General features: G+C 32.9%; 1 protein-coding gene and 1 long non-coding RNA gene across 2 annotated transcripts in view; one reads left to right on the plus strand and one right to left on the minus strand.

Moving 5' to 3' along the window:
- The window catches only part of LOC114934302 (uncharacterized), a 75,086-nt gene that overhangs the window by 20,620 nt on the left and 33,690 nt on the right, over positions 1-20,776 (minus strand). The gene's annotated exons all lie outside the window — the stretch shown is intronic.
- On the plus strand, positions 7,727-11,683 carry odd (odd skipped). Its single transcript, XM_029306977.2, has 2 exons — positions 7,727-8,590; positions 10,919-11,683. Exons 1-2 carry the CDS (start codon positions 8,064-8,066, stop codon positions 11,259-11,261), a joined length of 870 nt encoding a protein of 289 aa, XP_029162810.1. The 5' UTR covers positions 7,727-8,063; the 3' UTR covers positions 11,262-11,683.

A 20,776-nucleotide genomic window follows, 5' to 3' on the forward strand; every position in this document is an offset into this window, starting at 1 on the left:
TTTTCTTTCAGTGTATAAAAGTTTCATAAGCGTAATTCATAAAATAATAATCGGCAGAATATTTCCTTCTTTGCGTTTCGTCTATTTTCGAACAGAATTTTTATTAATCCAACAACATTTTTGTTTCAGTATACGATTACGTCTTATATATTAAAAAAAAAAAAAATTAATCTCTTTTAATTTTCTCCGCTTAAATATTCTCTCAACAATGCTTCAAATTTTTTTACATCACATTTTCTCTTCCGCTTCTTTCGAAAAAGCGGAAGAGAAAATTTTTTCTTTGTAGGTCAAACATCCTTTGTCTGCAATTTCCGTTATATAGAATCAGTGAAACAAATTCAAGGTTAGGTGTTTCCATACATATATGCTAAGAATTTAGGAGTAAAGGATGTAGGGAGTCCTTTCTTCTTCTCAGCTTCGAAATGTAACCCGAATCCTTTTGCTTTCAACATCTGTGATCGTGAACACGAAAGCGAGAAATTAGAAAACGCGGGTGTCTGTTTCTCAAGTGGCAGTGAGGTCCCGATAGGCTTCCAGAATGCCACTTGAATAGTGTCGGATTAAATATTTCACATTTTTTAAGAATATACCGAAATGCGGAATCATCACACTAATTACGCGACGAAATATCTTTAGTCGTTTCCAAGCGTTTTATACCGATTCTTTCTTTATTTCCAGCCTTTATTACAGGCTTGTTAAACAGGCTCTTTTATTATACAACAGATTTTTCGAAAATATTTATTTAGAAGTTTAGATATAAATTCATGTGTAAATTAATTGAAAATCAATTAATTTAAAAAAATCTAATTTTTAATTTTTAAATGTTCAAGCAAAAAAGATAATATAAAAATTTCTTAGAAAATACTAAGTAAATAAAATTCGCGCGACGAAATATCTTTAGTCATTTCCAAGCGTTTTATACCGATTCTTTCTTTATTTCTAGCCTTTATTACAGGCTTGTTAAACAGGCTCTTTTATTATACAACAGATTTTTCGAAAATATTTATTTAGAAATTTAGATATAAATATGGAAAATGATTTACAGCGTGGAAATTCATGTGTAAATTAATTGAAAATCAATTAATTTAAAAAAATCTAATTTTTAATTTCAAAATATTCAAGCAAAAAAGATAATATAAAAATTTCTTAGAAAATACTGAGTAAATAAAATTTCTGCTTTTAACATGAAATTGATTAATTCGTTAATTTTAAGCCGCTGATAGATAAATTTAAGATAAAATAATTTTAAAAAATCTAATTTTTAATTTCAAAATATTCAAGCAAAAAAGATAATATAAAAATTTCTTAGAAAATACTGAGTAAATAAAATTTCTGCTTTTAACATGAAATTGATTAATTCGTCAATTTTAAGACGCTGATAGATAAATTTAATTTTTATAATAATTCGATAACTGTTATTTATGAATGATTGAAGCATGTTTTTATCAAATAACATTTATTAAATAATTCGCGATTCTACGATAAGAAAATTCAAGATACAAACTTCGCTGGTTCGTATCTTCAACAATAAGTTACAGTCGAAATCGTGTGAGAAAATGTTCACAGTTTGCCGAAGGCAATTAATTCTGAAAGTCGTTCTGTAAACATACCATCACCGTCTGGTCTTGTACAGACATATATCAATCTTTTCAAGTGTTCTTCGATTTCAAGAGGACCTATACATAATCTGTTAGTGATATGAAGAGCCAGGAAGATGTGAAAGAGAAATAAAAATTAAGGGGGATTTAAAAGGGAAATAAAAATTTATTTTTTTCTCAAATTTCAGACAAATTAAAAAAATAAAACCTGGTGAACATTTTCCGCGAATACAAAGAATATTTATTAATATTTTTTTTAATCTCCCTGTATCGTTATAAGAGGATGACACCAACAATCCCAATTTAATTTTCTATTTTTAGAATATACACACTTATATAAAAAAAACCCCCTTAATCTTCGACAAAGAATCACGTAAAATTTTTCCCACTCATTCAGACACACCCTGTACATTAAGAAAACCCGAAAACAACTTATTTTAATATTAATTAACATTCTATGTAACGGGATATATTTTCTAAAAAAAAAAAAAAAAAAAAAGAATAAATTAAAAAAATTTCTCAATTCCTTAAGTTTCTCTATTAAACCCAACGGGAACGCTATAATATAAACTGCCGCTCTAACGGGGTTTTAATTCGACATATTAGCGCATATTCCAGCAAGTACATATTCCATTTAGTAGTTGCAGTACCTGCCTGCATAGTTTTGCAAAGAGTGGCATAGAGAGAGAGAGAGGGAGCGAGATAGATGGATGACGGCGACGTACAAAGACGCTTCGGGGGTGACGAGAGCGCGCGAAGGGGATGGGGGTTCTGCCTGCCTGATGGAGCTTGAAACTGAATTAACCATCCCCGCCCGGGGCCCGTGATCTCGTCGCAACCTCATCTCGGCGACCATTATATTTGTCTTTGTATGCTAAACATTTTGCGGAATTATACGAGACAGGTTTCGAAGAGTCGTCTCTCCCTCGCTGTCTGTCTCTCTCTTCCTTTTTACCCCCAATCCACCCTTCATCCTATTTCTCTATAGCGTGATCGAGAAACGATAACGATTACGAGGTATTACCTCCATTGTGCAAGATGACGTTCCAGGCGAAAAGCGATCAGCGAAATATTCGTTTTTTTTTTTTTTTTTTTTTTTTTTAATGCGACGAGAGAGCAAAGTGGTGAAAACTCTCGCGGAAAATCCAGGAAAATATCTTTCCGGTTGGAGATGTGTCTTTAAGGGTTCTCGTGTATATTCATTTGCAAGAGAGGGTTTTCAGGCCGTGCCGAAATTAATCTTTTATGAAATATAAAGCTGCAGTATGCAATTTATTTTTCGTTGATGTCAAAATTTTTTTTAATGATTAATCATTATATAGACTCGTAAAACGACTCTTGTAAAAAAAAAAAATTCAATATTGAATTGATCGAAAAGTACGTAAGTGGAGATAAAGTATGTATATTAAATATCTAAACTATATTATAAATATTGTATTATGTATAATTTACAATTATAATATAAATTAATAATATATTATATATTTATATTGATATACATTTTTTTATATATGCGAATTATATATAAATAATTTATATTAATATAAATATATGATATATCGATCAAGTCAGAATTTTTAGTGTTTTCTTCGATGCAGTTTTTGGTTGTTTTCAATAGTGAATCTGAAACACAGGAATCGATAAATGGATAAGATACACTGATGTCCGAGCTTAATATAGATAAATAGAGATAGATTAATATAAACTGTAATATGGAAATGGTGTAATATATAAATAAATAAACTAAATAATAAGTAAACACTGAGGCGATAACGATTTATATATATATATATATATAGATATAAATAAATATAGATATAGATAAATATAGATATAGATAAATATAGATATAGAAGATATCTGTATGTGAAGTAGAAAAGTCAGGAACTTTCGGATCTACATTTTTGTCTTGCATTTATTTATTTCCGTAAGGGGGTTAAAGGATTATTGAAATTAAATCTCAAAGATGAGATTATTTTATATTTTAAAATCTTGGCCGTGACCAAGTAAAATTTGGTGCCTCGTGCACAGATATTTAATTCTAACGAAAAAATTTAGTTTCGTTGGGATAGCGCACTGTTTTCCGCGATTGGCTCTTTTATTGCCTGTCTTACACTTTAAATTTATATTTATATTTATATTTATATTTATATTACAGAGCCGTGTTAAACTCTTATATTATCTATATTGTCTCTCAGACGATTCTTCAAATATTTGATGTACAAACAGATTAAAAAAAAATGCAGGCGGCAAACGGTTTAAAACACTAAAAAAATTATTAAATTAATAAATATTTATTTCAATACTGCCTTATAAATTATTTATTTCAAACAAATAAATATTTATCTATTTTGAAAAGAATTTTCTTATATTACATAAATATTTTTTCACGTCAAATCAACATTATTAGTTTCAAATGTAAATTATTTATAAGATAAGTGTTAAAATAAATATTTATTCGAATTGAATAAATTTCGTTCTCAGTGATATATATATATATATATATATATAATCTTTGACATTGTTATCTTTTAATAAGAATTCTCTCGCAACTTGAAATGTCGCTCCGATGATTTTTGACGACGACGTCGCAAATAAATCGTGAAGATTAACTGAAAGAGAGATCCATCGATTTGCTCTTATTAAAGTATACCGCTTAATACAAAGATTTATCTTCCTCCCGATGACGTTGATGTAAATTCGTGGCGAATGTATCGGTAGCATCGATATCCTAAATATCATGCTGCGCTACATCGTTAACGTATAATGAGATTACCGGACCGTTCGTCGGAAAGAATATCGGGAGGAGTAGAGGAAGAAGATGGATCGTGAGTCGTTATGAGAGCAAAACGAACGCTCGTCCCAATTAGCGATGTTGTACGACGAAATAATGTAGTCGCACGCGTCAAGACGCTTAATTCGTCATCTCTGGCTTCAAAAAAATGCAGGAATATTTATATAGGAATTTTCAAACTTATTCTTTGCATAATTATTTCAAACTTGTGTGATGTTTAAACTTATTGAAAATGTCTCGTTCTTAAAATCAGTGCATAAATGTCATTAATTAAAACAGCAAAATCTTTTACAGAAAATTAAGTATTTCAGATATGTATAATAATAAAAAAGAAAATAATAAAATAATCGAAGAAAAAATTCAAATTGATAATAATTATATATTTACTAGATGTAGCTTTTACAGTTTATTCTTTTATTATTGCATTTATTTTTAGACTTATTGATATTTTCGAAAGAATTAAGAGCAAGATTGGATCAAATTTAAATATTTTTCTCTATTTAACAAAATATATTATACTTATAAATTTATTTCATATACTGGGCGTAATTAAAAACACATATATTGTGCACATTATCATTCTGTGGTTAATTTGAAGGCGATTTTTCCTCAGTAAAAATGTCGAAGCACTAATAATTTTCCAGTTATCAATGCTTGAAAAAGAAGAACTTCTCGCAAACTAAACTTTGTAAAGTTAAAATATTAATATATTTGAATATATAATGTATTTTTTCTTTATTAAGTAAAAATTTTATTTCTATTCTTCCCACCTCCCAAGAAAATTATTATATAGATAGGGAATTATATAAATATAAATTAGGAGATACAGATATATTATACATATCATGGATCATTATGAACAAAACACGAGGGGGTAACCACTAGCTAAAATGTTGTCCCACAGATTACATGATTTTATTTGATTTCATGATTTCATTTGATTTCATGATTTCATCTGATTGCAAATGGATTTTTTTCATTACATATGAAATCATTTCATAAAAGTAATGATTTCATCTGATTACACAATGCATTTTCGTGATTGCACATGTAATCATTTAGGATTTTATGTGACACATAAAATTATAAATAGCATTTTATCTTGAATTTGATCGCAATTTACTGCGGAAAGTGCTCGTGCCACACATGATGTCATCACAGATTTCATAATGATTACACATGATTCCAATGATTACACGAACATTCAAAATGATTTCTGCTGACTACATATGATTTCATTATGATTTCTAATGATTCCACATGATTTCATTTGACTTTATCAATTACATCTGATTGCAAACGATTACACGGGATTTCATAAGGATTTCATAAGGATTTCGGGGACACTGTCCCACGATTACATTAAGTGGTTATCCCCTCGACAAAACATTACTGACCCATCCTTATTTCATTCATTATCTAATCGAATAGAAAGAGTTTTTATCGTTGATATTTCGATATAATAATAAGTGGTGCCCATAATGGTGACGCCATAATGTATTTTCTCATGGCCTCTAATCATTTTATGGAATCAAAATATTATCAACAGATAATTTTTCTATTCGTTCAAATAATGAAAGTATGGTTAGTGACGCCATTTTGTTGATAATGATCCCATGGCATTATAATATATCTCTATCTCCTCTACGGTAGGGGTGGTTTCGCGCCCGTCAACCCTCTGTGGTTGGCTCGCATGAAAACTTGCGTGAGTCGATTACCCGATGCACTATCCCGGAAACGTGCTCGTTCGTTCACTGCAATGGAGTTTGTAATAAGCGCGGAATTGCCATCCATTTTCGCGTATATATTGCCGATCATATATGTATGGCAACGCGCAGCTTTATCTGAACGCAGAATTCGATGGGATAAAGATTGTCATCTATCCATTAATATGGATTTTTGCATGCTATATCATAGTTTTACGTATCCCAACAAAGTGCTTTTTATTTTTTATTTTTATTATATCGAGAAATTATGTTTAAAAAAATATATGCATAGTTAAAAGTACGGAGAATTTTGGTTTTGAAAATAAACATTAATTTTTCTTTCAAAAAATCCTCTTTTTTTCTTTTTTCCTATTTAGAGACAGAATTTTTTTGGCTTTCGTATATTTTCTACATTATTTCTTAAACAAATCAATGTATTACTGACAGCAATTTCAGTTATAAATACAGGGTGTCCCGTACCTAGTGAATTATTGATTTACAGAAGATTTCTGACGTCATTTGGAGACGATTTTTCTTCAGCGAAAATGTCAAGGCACCAATAATTTTCAAGTTATTAAACATAATTAAAAGTAAAGGTTTCATTAAAAATAAAGGGTTTTTCGCAAAGTCTTGTGGAAACAAAATCTTTAACACAAAATCACATTCTTCAATTAATTTCAGATAGAGCTTACTATAATAAAATTTTAATATAAGGCTTAGTTTAATTTAAGATACATAATAGCAAAAATTGGAAACGTGTAAAAGATGATGACCTTTCTCAAAATTTTCGCCGATAAAAATTTGTCTCCAAGTGACGTCGAGAATCTAATTGTACATCAAGTGATTCGCTGGATACGAGAAGAATTGTTTTTGTGGTTAATTTTTTAGTGAAGTTTTACTCGGTGAAACATAAAACGGAGACGCAAAGTGCGAGTGTTTCCACTGAAGGTCAGACTTGCCCAATGCTTTAATCAGTGAATATATTTGCATGTGAATTACTGTGAGTTTGTCACCTTTAATCAGGTTTAATAACATCTGTAATTAGATTGATCATCAACAGTCGCTCCATTCTTTCAGAGTAGTGGCTGTGATTGGTAAATCTTAGAACTATTGGATATTATTAAGAGTGATGTATTGACACAGTCGGTTGCATTACTTCAGGTCACAAGAGAGCTTTAGGGACCACCTATTGTCTATCTGAAAGTATTCGAAATTACGGACACCTATTGTCCACCTAAAAGTATATGAAATTCGAAATTACGGACACCTTTGTACAGCTTCGCGTGTGGCAACCGTTTGCGATGCTCATTCAATCACGCGTGACCCCGACACGCTTGACGCGTGTCTTCTGGCTTTGAACTTTTACACCCGGTATCCCCCGTCTTGGTCGACGACGTGACGGGAGACGGCAGCGGGAGACTATAGACTATGTTTTGGGTACAGACTTGGGGGATAAAGAGCGTCGGGACGCCCCGGAGTCACCGTGACCCGGAAGCTCCGCCCCTGTGGAAGTCGAACCGCCAACCAACCGGGTGTTCAGGAGGTAGGAGGAGCCACCGTGCTGGCGGTATCTCGTCCTCACCGTCGCCAGGTGAACGGCGAGAACGACTCTCTGGGATCCCGATCGGACCAGCTTACTAGTATCGTTCCGACTCTCGTATCAATCTCTCGTTGCTCTCTTTTTCTATCTTTTTTCTTTTCTTTTCGATCTCCCTCTCTCTATCTGTCTGTCTGTCTGTCTCTCTCTCTCTCTCCCTCTTTGCCGCCTGGTCCGCGCGACGCGTCGACTGCTGGAGCTCCTGTTCCCTTGACAGTTCCCTCGAGTTCGGGCGAGCCTTATGTGTCCCGAGTCGATCGATTCTTGCCGAAGTGACGATTTTGCTCCAGTGCCGATCGTTCGATCGATTACGGCCTCCTTGGCCGCCGTTTTGACAGTTCAGAGGAAACCCATTAGCTTGACGATAGATGGAGACGAAGACGGAACCGCTGACGCCGCCGCAAACACCTCCAACCGTGGACAGATCGATGCATAATCATCAGCAGCAGCAACAGCAGCAGCAGCACCACGTGCCGTTTCCCAGGTGGACCAGGTCCCAGCCTTACCCTGTCGGCAGGTATCTTCAGCAGCAACAACACGTCCAAGCGACGCACCAGAACGTCGGTGGCTACCAGGCCACCTTCTTGGACACCTGGCTGAAAGGCGCGGCCCTGCTCGCGGTCCGAGGTTGCTGTCCTCAGACTCGTCCGCATTTCTATTATCATCAGACCCATCAGAATATGATCCCGGTGCCGCCGCCCGCGCCCTCGTTCCTCGCGAGAAGATCGCCGGGTCAGAGGCCGAAGAAGCAGTTCATTTGCAAGTTTTGCAATCGACAGTTCACCAAGAGCTACAACCTGCTGATCCACGAGAGGACCCACACCGACGAGCGCCCGTACTCGTGCGACATATGCGGGAAGGCCTTTCGCAGGCAGGATCATCTGCGGGACCACCGGCAAGTACTCTGTAGATTTATGTTTCCAGCTTCGTCGTCCGGAGACGCGGTGTCACGTGGCAGAAACCATTTACGAGACTAAAGACTAGGTTTAGGTAGACCGGAGGATGGTAACGAGATTCCTCTCTAGGAACGTTGGCAATTTTCATCTGATTTCGACTCATCATGGGGTAGATTCAAAGATGAATTGTGGGAATTGGAGTTTAGAATCAAATAAGGTAGATAGGGTGAAAATTGAGCGACGTCTTGATGGAATGTGTGGTGTTCTGTCAATGCGGTAATAAAATAAATCTTATGTGTGTTTTGGAGCAGAAAAAACGATTTCTTAGAACTGTTTTTTTTTTAGAGTTTCAATCGAAACAAGAAATTAGAAATTCGCATTGGAAACTAAACACGGTTTCTTTGAATGAATGTACCGTTAGAATCTTTTTATGTCCTCTGCTTTTTTTTGACCTTCGACATTATACTGATCGCTGAAGTTTTTGTAATTTTTCTTGCGTGTTTTCGAAATTGTGTTGAAAGGTGCAGTTTCACGCAAAGAATCTCCTGCTGAAGATATTAAGATTAGAATAGTTATCTATCGAATTTTCACGAGTTAGTGGATTTAATTACTGTTTACATGAAACCGTGATTTTCAAAACAAAGCATATATGTATATGTAGTTTGATACTCTTATAAATTTAGAAAAACGTTTTAAAAATATTTCTGAAAATATATTTGATTTTGTGACAAAATATGTTTTTGATTTTAAAATTTTGAGAAGATACATTTGATTTTGTTTTTCATCCAAAAATAGAAATTTTTTTCTCTTGTAATTACTGCCCTGAATATTATATCAGAGAATCGCACAATTGCGACTATTACTATTAAACTGAATATTTATTTTTTATTATTATTTATATTATTATTATTATTATTTAGTTATATTATTATTATCGGTGTTTTTATTATTATTTAGTGGCCAATGAATTAAATGATCAAGAGATATACATATTTATAGTTTCTTTACAAATGAGGAAAAATCAAAGAATGCTTATAATTTTGAAGCATGTCGCATATTACTTTTTTCTAATTGTGTCAATTATGAAGACGTTTCTAAAGGATTAAGATTAATATTTTTGAAATCTTTGTTATTTTTTTGCATAGATTACAAAATGCAAAACAACGTTAAAAGCATAAATCAATAATCGAGACAAATTTATTTATTCTTTTTAACAGGTACAGGGTATCTCGTATCCAGTGAATCATTGATATGCAATTAAATTTCCGACATTAATTTGGAAACGATTTTTCCTCCGCGAAAATGTCAGAGATTATAATTTTTTACATGTTCTCAATTTTTGTCATTATGTATCTTTTGTAATTAAGATTTAAATTAAAATTGTATTGAATTTACTTTAATAAAATTTTAATTGGAATTTTAAGAGTTTATCTCTATCCCTGAAATTAACTGAAGAACGTGATTTTGTTAATATTTGGTTTCCACAAGACTTAGTTTGCGAAAAACCGTTTATTTCCAACAGCTTATAACTTGAAAATGATTGATGCCTCGACATTTTCGCTGAGGAAAAATCGTCTCCAAAAAATGTCAAAAATTTATCGTAAATCAGTAATTCACTGGATACGAGACATCTCTGTATAAAAACTTGATAAATATTTTTTTAATTGAAAACTGTATAATTTATCTTGTTTGAAGTAAAATTCTATTTTTTATATCGTTGATAATTCTTTATCATAAGCGCAATTTTCATATAAAATTGGAGTAAAGTTTTTCGCGCCGGCAATCAATTTATATGAGTTTAGCTTTAAAAAATATTTTTAGGAGCTTTCAGACTCTTCGATAGGATCCATTTCATAAAGATACTACATACATAGACATGTATGTAGTATTAATCAATGTTAAGTCTTTGTGTCATTCGTATTCGCCAAACAGGAAATTTCAATTTGCTTCTATCGCCAATAACTCATCGCAATTATCAAAGAGATAATAATCGCGGAATCAACCAAGCATTAAAGAAAAACTATTTTTAAATGAAAACAGTGAAATCAATATTAACCATTAATATTTATCTATTAACACATCTATATCGCAGAATATGGAGGGGATATTTTTGCAACTTATTTATCAAAGGGCCACGAAAATCGAAGAATCGCGTATTTATCCTTCAGAATAATTTTCCACAAGTTTACTTAGAAAAATAATATAATTTATATTCTTAATATTGAGAGCCGACAAAAATATTTCTTTCCGACTTAATTTTACTTAGGAAAAGATAAATATCTTTAGCTCGTGATCACGTTTAAGAACGCTTCTCTTTTTACTTCTAGATATATACACAGCAAGGAAAAGCCATTTAAATGCACCGAATGCGGCAAGGGATTCTGCCAGAGCAGAACTCTAGCGGTGCACAAAATTCTGCATATGGAGGAGTCGCCGCACAAATGCAACATCTGCGGCCGGAGCTTCAACCAGAGGAGCAATCTGAAGACGCATCTGATGACGCATTCGGAGGTGCCGCAAGACCTCAGGATCGAGCCTCAGGTGTCCTCGGATTCGACCAGAATCATCACCACAGAGGTCAGACAGATGGAGCGAATAAGCAACCTTCTGCCGATTCAAAGGACCGCGCCGAAGCTCGGCTTCAGCATAGAAGACATCATGAGACGTTAAGAGATTCATTTTATCCCGAATTCGCTGAGAAAAAAATTCTTGACTTGATTAAATTTCAATATTATTTTGTTAATTAAACATATAAAAATATTTTAATTAAACAGCATTAAATCTCAACGAAACGTATATTTCACTTAATTACTAATATATGTTTAATTAACAAAATAGTAATTTAGTTGAAAGCTCAAGTTAATAATTTTTCTTCCAGCGTTTACATCTCCTTCTTTTCCGGTACCAAAGATCTCTTTTCCTTCTCGTGCGAAGGAGTTTCTCGTTCGAGATTCGTTTCGAGTCGAGGCTAAATTAGCTTTATTAATTATGTAATAATTGTTCTTATTGTAATCCTTTGCACTCCCGTATTAAATAATTAATTAGATTTGCTTCAAGAATTTACGAATTTATTTTTCTTTTTGTATATATGCCCTTTTATATATATATATATATATATAATTGTATTTATATTTCTATTTATTATAAAAATACTTAATAGAAAAAAGCACACACAAATGTAATATTAAATAAATTAGAAAATAATTTCTCTCTTATATAATAAGTAGAAATATATATAATACATATTTCTATTTATTATAATATTTAACAGAAAAAAAATACGATATTAAATAAATTAGAATATAAAAAATGTAATTTTAATTACAAATATAAATAAGTGTATAACTGAAAGTATACACAGAAAAAAAGTGTCAAATCAACACTCATATACTTATATATGTATAACACAATATATATTATCTTTTTATAAAAATTTGCTAATCTTACATTTCAATATTACACTCTTATTTCAATATTACATATTGTCACTTATAATAAAATATGTTACTTTATAAAAAGATAAGTTATTTTCTATTCAACATTTTTTTTCTTCATTCAAGAGAAATTATTCTTAATAATATTAATATTTCTCATGATTGAACTATATAAAATTTTGTTATTCAAGCAAATTTTTACGTATATACAAATATATAAATTTTGATTTAACATTTTTTTTGTTGCGTACACTAAAAAATATGTAAAATTACATAAAAATATGTAAAATTAGATAAATAATATTTTAATTTTATATATTTTTATGTAATATATTACATATTTCTACACCGTATATAAGTTGATTTAACACTTCTTTTTTGTGTACTATTAAGAATATCTGAACGATCATTGCGTAGAGTGCAAAGGATTATTCTCCCTTTCATTCAGAGAGACAAATGACAAGGATTAAGTTAAAAGAGATCAATTAAATAATTAGTTAATGAATTAATTCCCAGTAAAATTTGTAGGAATATCTCGCATAATCAGGAAACTTATTAAAAATCCGTGTAATTTCGATGCTTTAATGATCGCGAAATCGATAAAATAATCGATGTTGGAGTGACTCTCGACTTCCTGCTTCCTGTGCTGAAATCTTCTTTGTGTCAATTATTTCCTTCGTCACGAGAGCAGAGGAAGACGTTACTGTGTCTATTCACATCAGAACAGACCTTGTTGACTTGGACTTCTCGGAGTTATATTCTCGGGATTGATCGGACAGATGACGAAACGTAATTACGATTGCGATGTAGAAGATATAGAAGAATGAAATTGCAACTTTGAATCTCTCCGACGGAATGCAAATTGTGACGGAAATTCTATTGACGCTAACTGATGACGCAAATCTAGCGAAGGTAGGTTCCGAGTTCTCGAATTTTAGCGAATAAAGTATAAAGAATATTTATAATAGACATATTTATCATATAAGTATACGATTAAAAGTTAATCACTCGGAATAATTTGTCGACTTTTACGAGTCTGCGTTATGTCTAGCCAGAGATTTTAAACAAATTCCCGAAAATTATCCTCGTTGCCAATGTGTATAATTTTTTTTTTTTACAGAGTAGAGATTATGTAAGGATGCTGTGTGCTTCATCTTGGGATAATTCTTAGTGAGACGTAAATACGAGTTCTTAAATTCCGCGAATTTTCGTGTAACATATACACACTCTCATCTCCCTGTAAATATATTTGCAAATATTTATATATGAATGTTCGCGTATGTTAATATATATGTACAGGGATTTTTCGATTCCTGAGAGAGAGAGAGAGAGAGAGAGAGAGCATGCGTTTGTAGTTTGTATATATGTTCCTATAGATGTGTGTGTGTGTGTGTACACAAAAAAATAGCTACTGTAACTGAATTTTAGCTGGTCCTATATTATATGAAATTTAATTATCATGCCTAAATTTTTTTGATATAATGGCTAATATTTTTTACTTATAAAATTCTTCGAGGGAGATCAACTATAGCTAAAAAATATTACATATCATAGCTAAAATTTAGGCACAACTAAATTTCAGATTGCAATATAGGGATAAAATTTAGTTATGGTGGCTAAATTTTTTTCCGTGTATATATATATATATATATACACACACACAAATGTATACAGGGTGTAACTAATAAAAACATCATTAGTGAAAATGTCAAGAAACTAATAATTTTAAAATTATAAATGATTTAAAAAGAGGTTCTTGCAAATTAAACTTTTATTAATAAAATTACAACATTTTTTTAGTTATTTTTTAGGTTTAATATAATTTAAAAAATTTTAATTGAATTAGCTTAATTATGCAAAAATATATGAAGGCAAAAATTAGAAACATGCAAAAAATGATGACAAATGCTTCGACAGATTTTTCCACTGAAGAAAAATCACATTTGAATTGGTCAGAGAATTTGATAGTGTGTTCCATATATGTTTTGTCAGTTACACTCTGTATATACATATACATACATATATGTATATACATATGCACACACATTTTCTTCAAGATTCTATAACTTATGAATCACAATTTTAAATCGCACATTGCAATAGTTTCTCTTTTGAAATTCCTCTGCTGGTATATTCCAATTCTTGATTAAATATATTGTAACATACAAACACAGAAAATATATACAACTCAATGCTGTACAGACTTGGCGTTACAATCTGTTGTTGCTCGAGAAAGATTCGCGGTGTAATATTTATTAATTTAATTTATTCTTGTCGCATGTGAGAAAATTTTAGAAGTATTATTTTATATTTATACAAACTCAAAGAATATTGACGGAAATTTTAATTAATTATTAATTGAAAAGTTTAATTGAATTTACATTATGATGTTCATAAATCCAAATATTTATGCGGTTTTGAATTCACATGTGTGGTGTTTAATTTGTAAAAGTAATTACTTTGTAACAATAATTTGCGTCGCGTTTGGCTTAGAATTAAATAATATTAAGTTAGTGCATGTAAAATGTCAAATTTTCACGGATTGAAAATATTTGTATCACAATTTCAATCTTTATTACTTTGCATAAAATTGCATATAGTTCAAACGCTTTGCTTTTTCTACAAAATTTTTTTGAATTTATTTTAGTTGTAAATAATATAAATATTATTATTCTTAGGCCTATATTTCTTATCGATTACAGCAAAGTTGAAAACATAATAGATTCTAAAAATTCAGCTATAGACTTGTTTTAAAAAGGCATTTATATTCATTATTTTCATAGAATATAACATTTTAAATAATCGCTGGAAAATCTGACAGATTTTATCTGAAAAATTCGTCGATTCTAAAAATCCAAAATTTTTCTTAAAAAAAGCACTTTTATTCACTACATAGAATAAAGAAAAATTAATTCTGATTTAGAGCTCGTGTTTTAATTAAATACTCATTATTTTCATAGAATATGAGTTTAAAATAATCGCTGGAAAATCTGACATTTTTCATGTGCACCAAAATCTAACACAATGAAATAGACACCGAAAAAAAAGGAGAGAGAGAGAATTTTTTAATTCCACGCGTAAATCACAATCGCCGTACGCGAGATGAATATCTCCTTTCGTTTCGTCTGCTTAGTTTCCCGGATTTTAAAAGCGCACGTAAATTCCTGAAGTGTGTACTCACGGTTATTCGATTCACGAGGCGTCGGTATAACTGATCGTTCCTCGACGACGACAAGGATCTACGTCGAGAAGGTGCCACGTCGCGTGTATCGAGCGTGTTGATCGAGAGTTTTACTCATCCTCGCGCGATTAGATATCTCTCTCTCCTCTTTCTGTCCCTTTTCCCAAAATTAGAGACTCGGATCAGATAAGACGCAGAACGATTTCCTGCCACTGCGGCGACTTGTGTCGCGAATGGTTTTCAAGATTTCTTTTTCCTTTTTAATCTAGGCAAAGAGATACACTGCTACTCGCCTGGGCCACCCACGTCTCACGTATAGGGTGTGTACAGAATTCTCGCATTTTTTCTCAGAGTTTTAATGACAAGTACGAATTATTAAAAAAATACTTAATAAAAGGAGTATAATTATTTTTATTTTTTTTCTTTAGTTTAGATAAATCAAGGTCTCATGATTATACGACGAATTGAATTATCTAATTATTTTACACAACTGACGTGTCAGCTGACGTGTCAGTCAATATCAACCTAATCTAATTGAATTTTAAAATAAAGAATTGAATTATATAATATTACTCCACAAAATCAGCTGATTTAATCGAATTCTCAAACAGAGAAGATTGAAAGGAATTATAGAAATACAAATTTACAACTGACCGGAAGACGCCTGACTTCTGACACACCCTGTGCATGAGGGTTTCGACTTGGTTTCTGAGTTTTCGCTTATGAGACGCGCGTTTCGAAGTCGTTGATCGCGTTACCGCTAATTTAAAATCGTTGTAAATATATATATGCGTGTAGATAGTCCGCGTTCTCGTAGGTGTGAATTGTCTTCTTCGATAGAGTGTCGCCGTCGTTCTTCGACCCAGCAAACCGATATCGCTCTCTCGTGCGCTTATCGCGCTTGAAATAAAGGGGCGCGTTTAAATATGAAAGCGTTCGAGAGTTCGAGAGATCTCGTCGAATTTCGATATGCGGCTGTTCTCTGTTACTGTATGATCATACCAAATAGAATCGGAGGAACAAACGGATACCTCACACTAGTCGGTCGCAATTGTATATTTCAATGTTGTTGTTATCGATTGAAAATAAATATTAATCTCCAACACGAAATCAATCACGTTCCTTTGTATCTTCGCAATTAATACAAATTTTCATTTAATCTGTCTCCGAAATGGATCTGAACTTTTTCACGATTTGTTTTTCGAGATATCAGTGCGATCTTTACACAGATATATCATACAGGGTGTATCATAAATGTAAGAGGTTTAAGAACGTATTAATATTTAAATTCGTCAAAATAAGTAAAAAACTTCATGTATATGAATATATGTTCAAAAATTACTTTTTTAATTGGGCCCTTCATCCTTTTTAAGGACACTTGACAGAATAATTTTTGGAGAAAATTTTAATTGCCCGTTTTATTTGAGAATAAATTATTTTGAAATGTGAAAAATTTTTTTTGTTGAAAATAATACACTTTGTAAATATTTTAAGTTTCAAGCAAAATATCCCTGTCAAAAAATGACGCATTTTTGACATATGCACTGAAAAATTTGTTAACTTGACTAAACTTTTCAACTAAATATTATTTTGTCAATTAAACATATAAAAATATAATTAAATTAAATATATTAAATTAAATATAACATATATTAAATTCAACAAAATGTATATTTGACTTAAATAGGTACTAATATATGTTCAATTAACAAAATAGTAATTTAGTTGAAAGCTTTAGCCAAGTTAAATTCTTTTTCAGTGTATTTATAAACTCTTTGTTACATTCTGTATAAAATAAAATCGAATAATTATTATAACTTAAAAAAAATACTAATTTTTATTTCAAGTTCAAAATATCTAATAACATTTGAAATATTGATCACATTTTAACTTGACAATTATACGCATAAATATATTAACTTGGACATTACTAAATTAATTTAACAATTAATATCTATGCGTATATGTCTTTTGTGTAACATTAAAATCTATAAATAGAATGCGCTTCTGAAGCAGAGGTTCACATTTATGATACACTCTGTTTTTATATTATAATAAAAAAAAGGGAAGAATGAAATTATTCATTTTCGCAATCAATAAATTATGTTTTTATGTTGAATGATGTCGATGACATATATTGCTCCAACAATTAAAGATACGATCCTGCGGATCAATTTCGCGAAGATGCGTACATATCGGGCTCTCAATCTCGTGAGGGTAAACAAGAAGTAGTTGGGCTCTTTCGAACGATCCTCCCTTCGACACAAGTTGTATTATAGTATTCACGAGAAACGAGGCTGACCGTCGTATTCCCGCTTTCCCGACAACAATAGCCGGCAGTTAACGCGCTTGCCGGTCAGTTAGTACTGTTTAACTTTAATTAATTCCCGCACCTTCCACAAGGGAGGGAGGACAATAAAGCGTGATGAAACGCCGAACAAACAAGTTTTCTCCCTTCGCTCCTTCATCATCGGGCTAATTCCGGACGTTGCCGTCACGTTGTTTATTCGTGTCCCGACACGATGTGCACTTTTTGCACGTAACTTGGAATTAAATTAGCGGGAACACATTGCTAAATTTAATAACGGATGTAACATGATAACGAGATTTTGCTTGAAGAGAGATCCGACTTTTTCTATCGATTTGATTATTTTTTTTCAGATATTCTCGTCTTTTTACAATGAATATAGTTTTTTTCATATCTTTGATTTTTCATACCTTTTGCAATATATATTTATTTATCTTTTGAATAAATAAAAGTATACAGTGTTTAAAAGAATCATTCAACATCATTCATATGATAAATAGGGCACACAGTACTAAAAAATCTTACAATAGGTCGAAAACTTAATCGGTTCATTTTCTCACAGGGTGCAAAATTCCAAGCGAAATTCCTTTGTCGGATTATTTTAAATTCCTTGGATATTTTATGGAGATATTTGAAAAGTAGGTATATATATTTTTTGCCGATAAAGGAATTGTAAGATTTGACGTGACCGAATCGAGCGTGTTTGTCAAATAATGACAGATCTGGAATTTTCGAAAAAAATGGAGAATATTCTAAGAAATATTAAAAAAAATATATATATAATAAAATAAAATATAAAAATGTAATATAAAATAATAATTTTTTATGGAGATATTTGAAAAGTAGGTATATATATTTTTCCCCGATAAAGGAATTGAAAGATTTGACGTGACCGAATCGAGCGTGTTTGTCAAATAATGACAGATCTGGAATTTTCGAAAAAAAAATGGAGAATATTCTAAGAAATATTAAAAAAAAATATATATATATATAATAAAATAAAATATAAAAATATAATATAAAATAATAATATAATAAGAAATAAATATATGTATCTATGACCTCGAGATAGCTTTTATCCTTGATTCGCGTTCCAAGTTCACAAGATCACCGAACTAGCACGCGTTTCTTCAATTTCAGCAATCGCGCTAATTGTCCGTGATTTCAGACTCGAAGGGATTAATCGTGCGAGTCCATAATGATCGATAACACTGTCTGACGAGGAGATACAAAGAGACGTTTCGGGATTAGCCGTAGTTTCAGGTAGCCAAAAGTGCCAGAGGAACGGGAAGAGAGGACAGAGAAACGACGAGTGGAAATGAATTTCGAGGAAGGAGAGGAAGCGAACAGGAGGAAGAAATAATCCCCTCTTTGGTCCGGCTGTGCGCGCGTACCCTTTACCACCCCCTCGCCCCCTGAGGGACGATTTAATTACAATAATCACAATGTTACGGTTCCTGGTATTCTGCCTAAGGCGCGCAGCGACTTGTGTCCCACAGAAGAAAGGCTAATCGTTTCCCTAAATCGAGGACAGTGTTTCGCATAGCGTCCCGATGCTTTTTTTTTACGGCGTATTTTGTGTACTTGTGTGTGTGTGTGGGTGATCTTTTCTTTCTTTTTTCGTTTTGTTTATTTTATTTCACTCCCCCGTAAAAAATACAGAGTATCGCTTAGCAAGAGGATAGTGTGTATATAATTCTACCTGTCCCGTTGCATTTCTCGTTTCAATATCCTATGAGAAATGCTCAGAGCAACGATTCATCGCAACAATTCAGTTATATTTTAATAATTCGATTTTTATCTTCAATTTTTTTTATATACGTATCTGTCAGTGTGGATGTTGTGCGAATTATATCTCCAGCGTATATTTCAAACAATTTATATAATTATTATTTTTTAGTGTAAATATATGAAACTGAAATATTCGTAAAATGATTGGATTCAATAATATTGAATGCTTGAAATTTTTGACATACCTGAAAAACCTTCAGGGATGCGGGAGCAGGAGGTGAAAATTTGCACGACGCATTCGTCGGGAGAGCGAGCGATCTCGCGAAATTGTGGGAGTTAAACGCGGCGGAATGTCATGAGAGAGAGAGAGAGAGCCCTGCGGAGCCCTAAAAACGTTAACCGCAGATTACCCGGCGGATTAGATCGCTCAGCCGGGCGAGACCTCGAGCTATACGATTGCAGGGCAAAAAGAAAGACGGGCAGAAGAAGGAAGAGAAGCGCTTTGCCACGGTCCTCCGGCTCACGGTGCCCCGCACCGTATGTGTACCCTCTTATTAGGGCGTGAGCCTTATCTAAGGGTCACAGGGCCCCGGCGACCTCGTGGGTCCCACAGGGACCGCGAGGATCCGTCCAGAATTCCAGGAGTTGCCGCGACCGATCTACGCAGACCAGCCGAGTTCCACCTTCAGGCTTCTGAACACTAATCTCGGTCACCTTTGAGATAATGATGATGAGGATGAACCGTGAAGTAATTACTGCGACGAGAAGGGTAGAAGAACGAAGGGAGGAGATACGAACGTGCGTATACCGTATTTAGTTTCGCAGATTAATCGAAAGTTAGGGGAATGAAGAGAAACCCAGAGAGGCAAAATTAGGTTAGGTTAGCTTTTTCCCAGCTCGCGATATTCCTCGCCGTTTAAGTTCTTTCCCGTGTCTTGAACATTTTTTCACATCGATGGAAGGGATTTTGGCTGGTGAAGGAATAATCCGAGAGAGAAATGTCTCACTTGGCTTCTCGCCTTGCACGTAGTTTCGACAATACAAATCTCTCGTTTTTCCATGATGAGGATGAAGTAATTACTGCGACAAGAAGGGTAGAAGAACGAAGGGAGGAGATACGAACGTGCGTATACCGTATTTAGTTTCGCAGATTAATCGAAAGTTAGGGGAATGAAGAGAAACCCAGAGAGGCAAAATTAGGTTAGGTTAGCTTTTTCCCAGCTCGCGATATTCCTCGCCGTTTAAGTTCTTTCCCGTGTCTTGAACACTTTTTCACATCGATGGAAGGGATTTTGGCTGGTGAAGGAATAATCCGAGAGAGAAATGTCTCACTTGACTTCTCGCCTTGCACGTAGTTTCGACAATACAAATCTCTCGTTTTTCCATGATGAGGATGAAGTAATTACTGCGACAAGAAGGGTAGAAGAACGAAGGGAGGAGATACGAACGTGCGTATACCGTATTTAGTTTCGCAGATTAATCGAAAGTTAGGGGAATGAAGAGAAACCCAGAGAGGCAAAATTAGGTTAGG

The sequence above is a fragment of the Nylanderia fulva genome, unplaced genomic scaffold (assembly GCF_048542155.1).
Source record: "Nylanderia fulva isolate GAGA-0341 unplaced genomic scaffold, ASM4854215v1 Scaffold24, whole genome shotgun sequence".
NCBI lineage: Eukaryota > Metazoa > Arthropoda > Insecta > Hymenoptera > Formicidae > Nylanderia > Nylanderia fulva.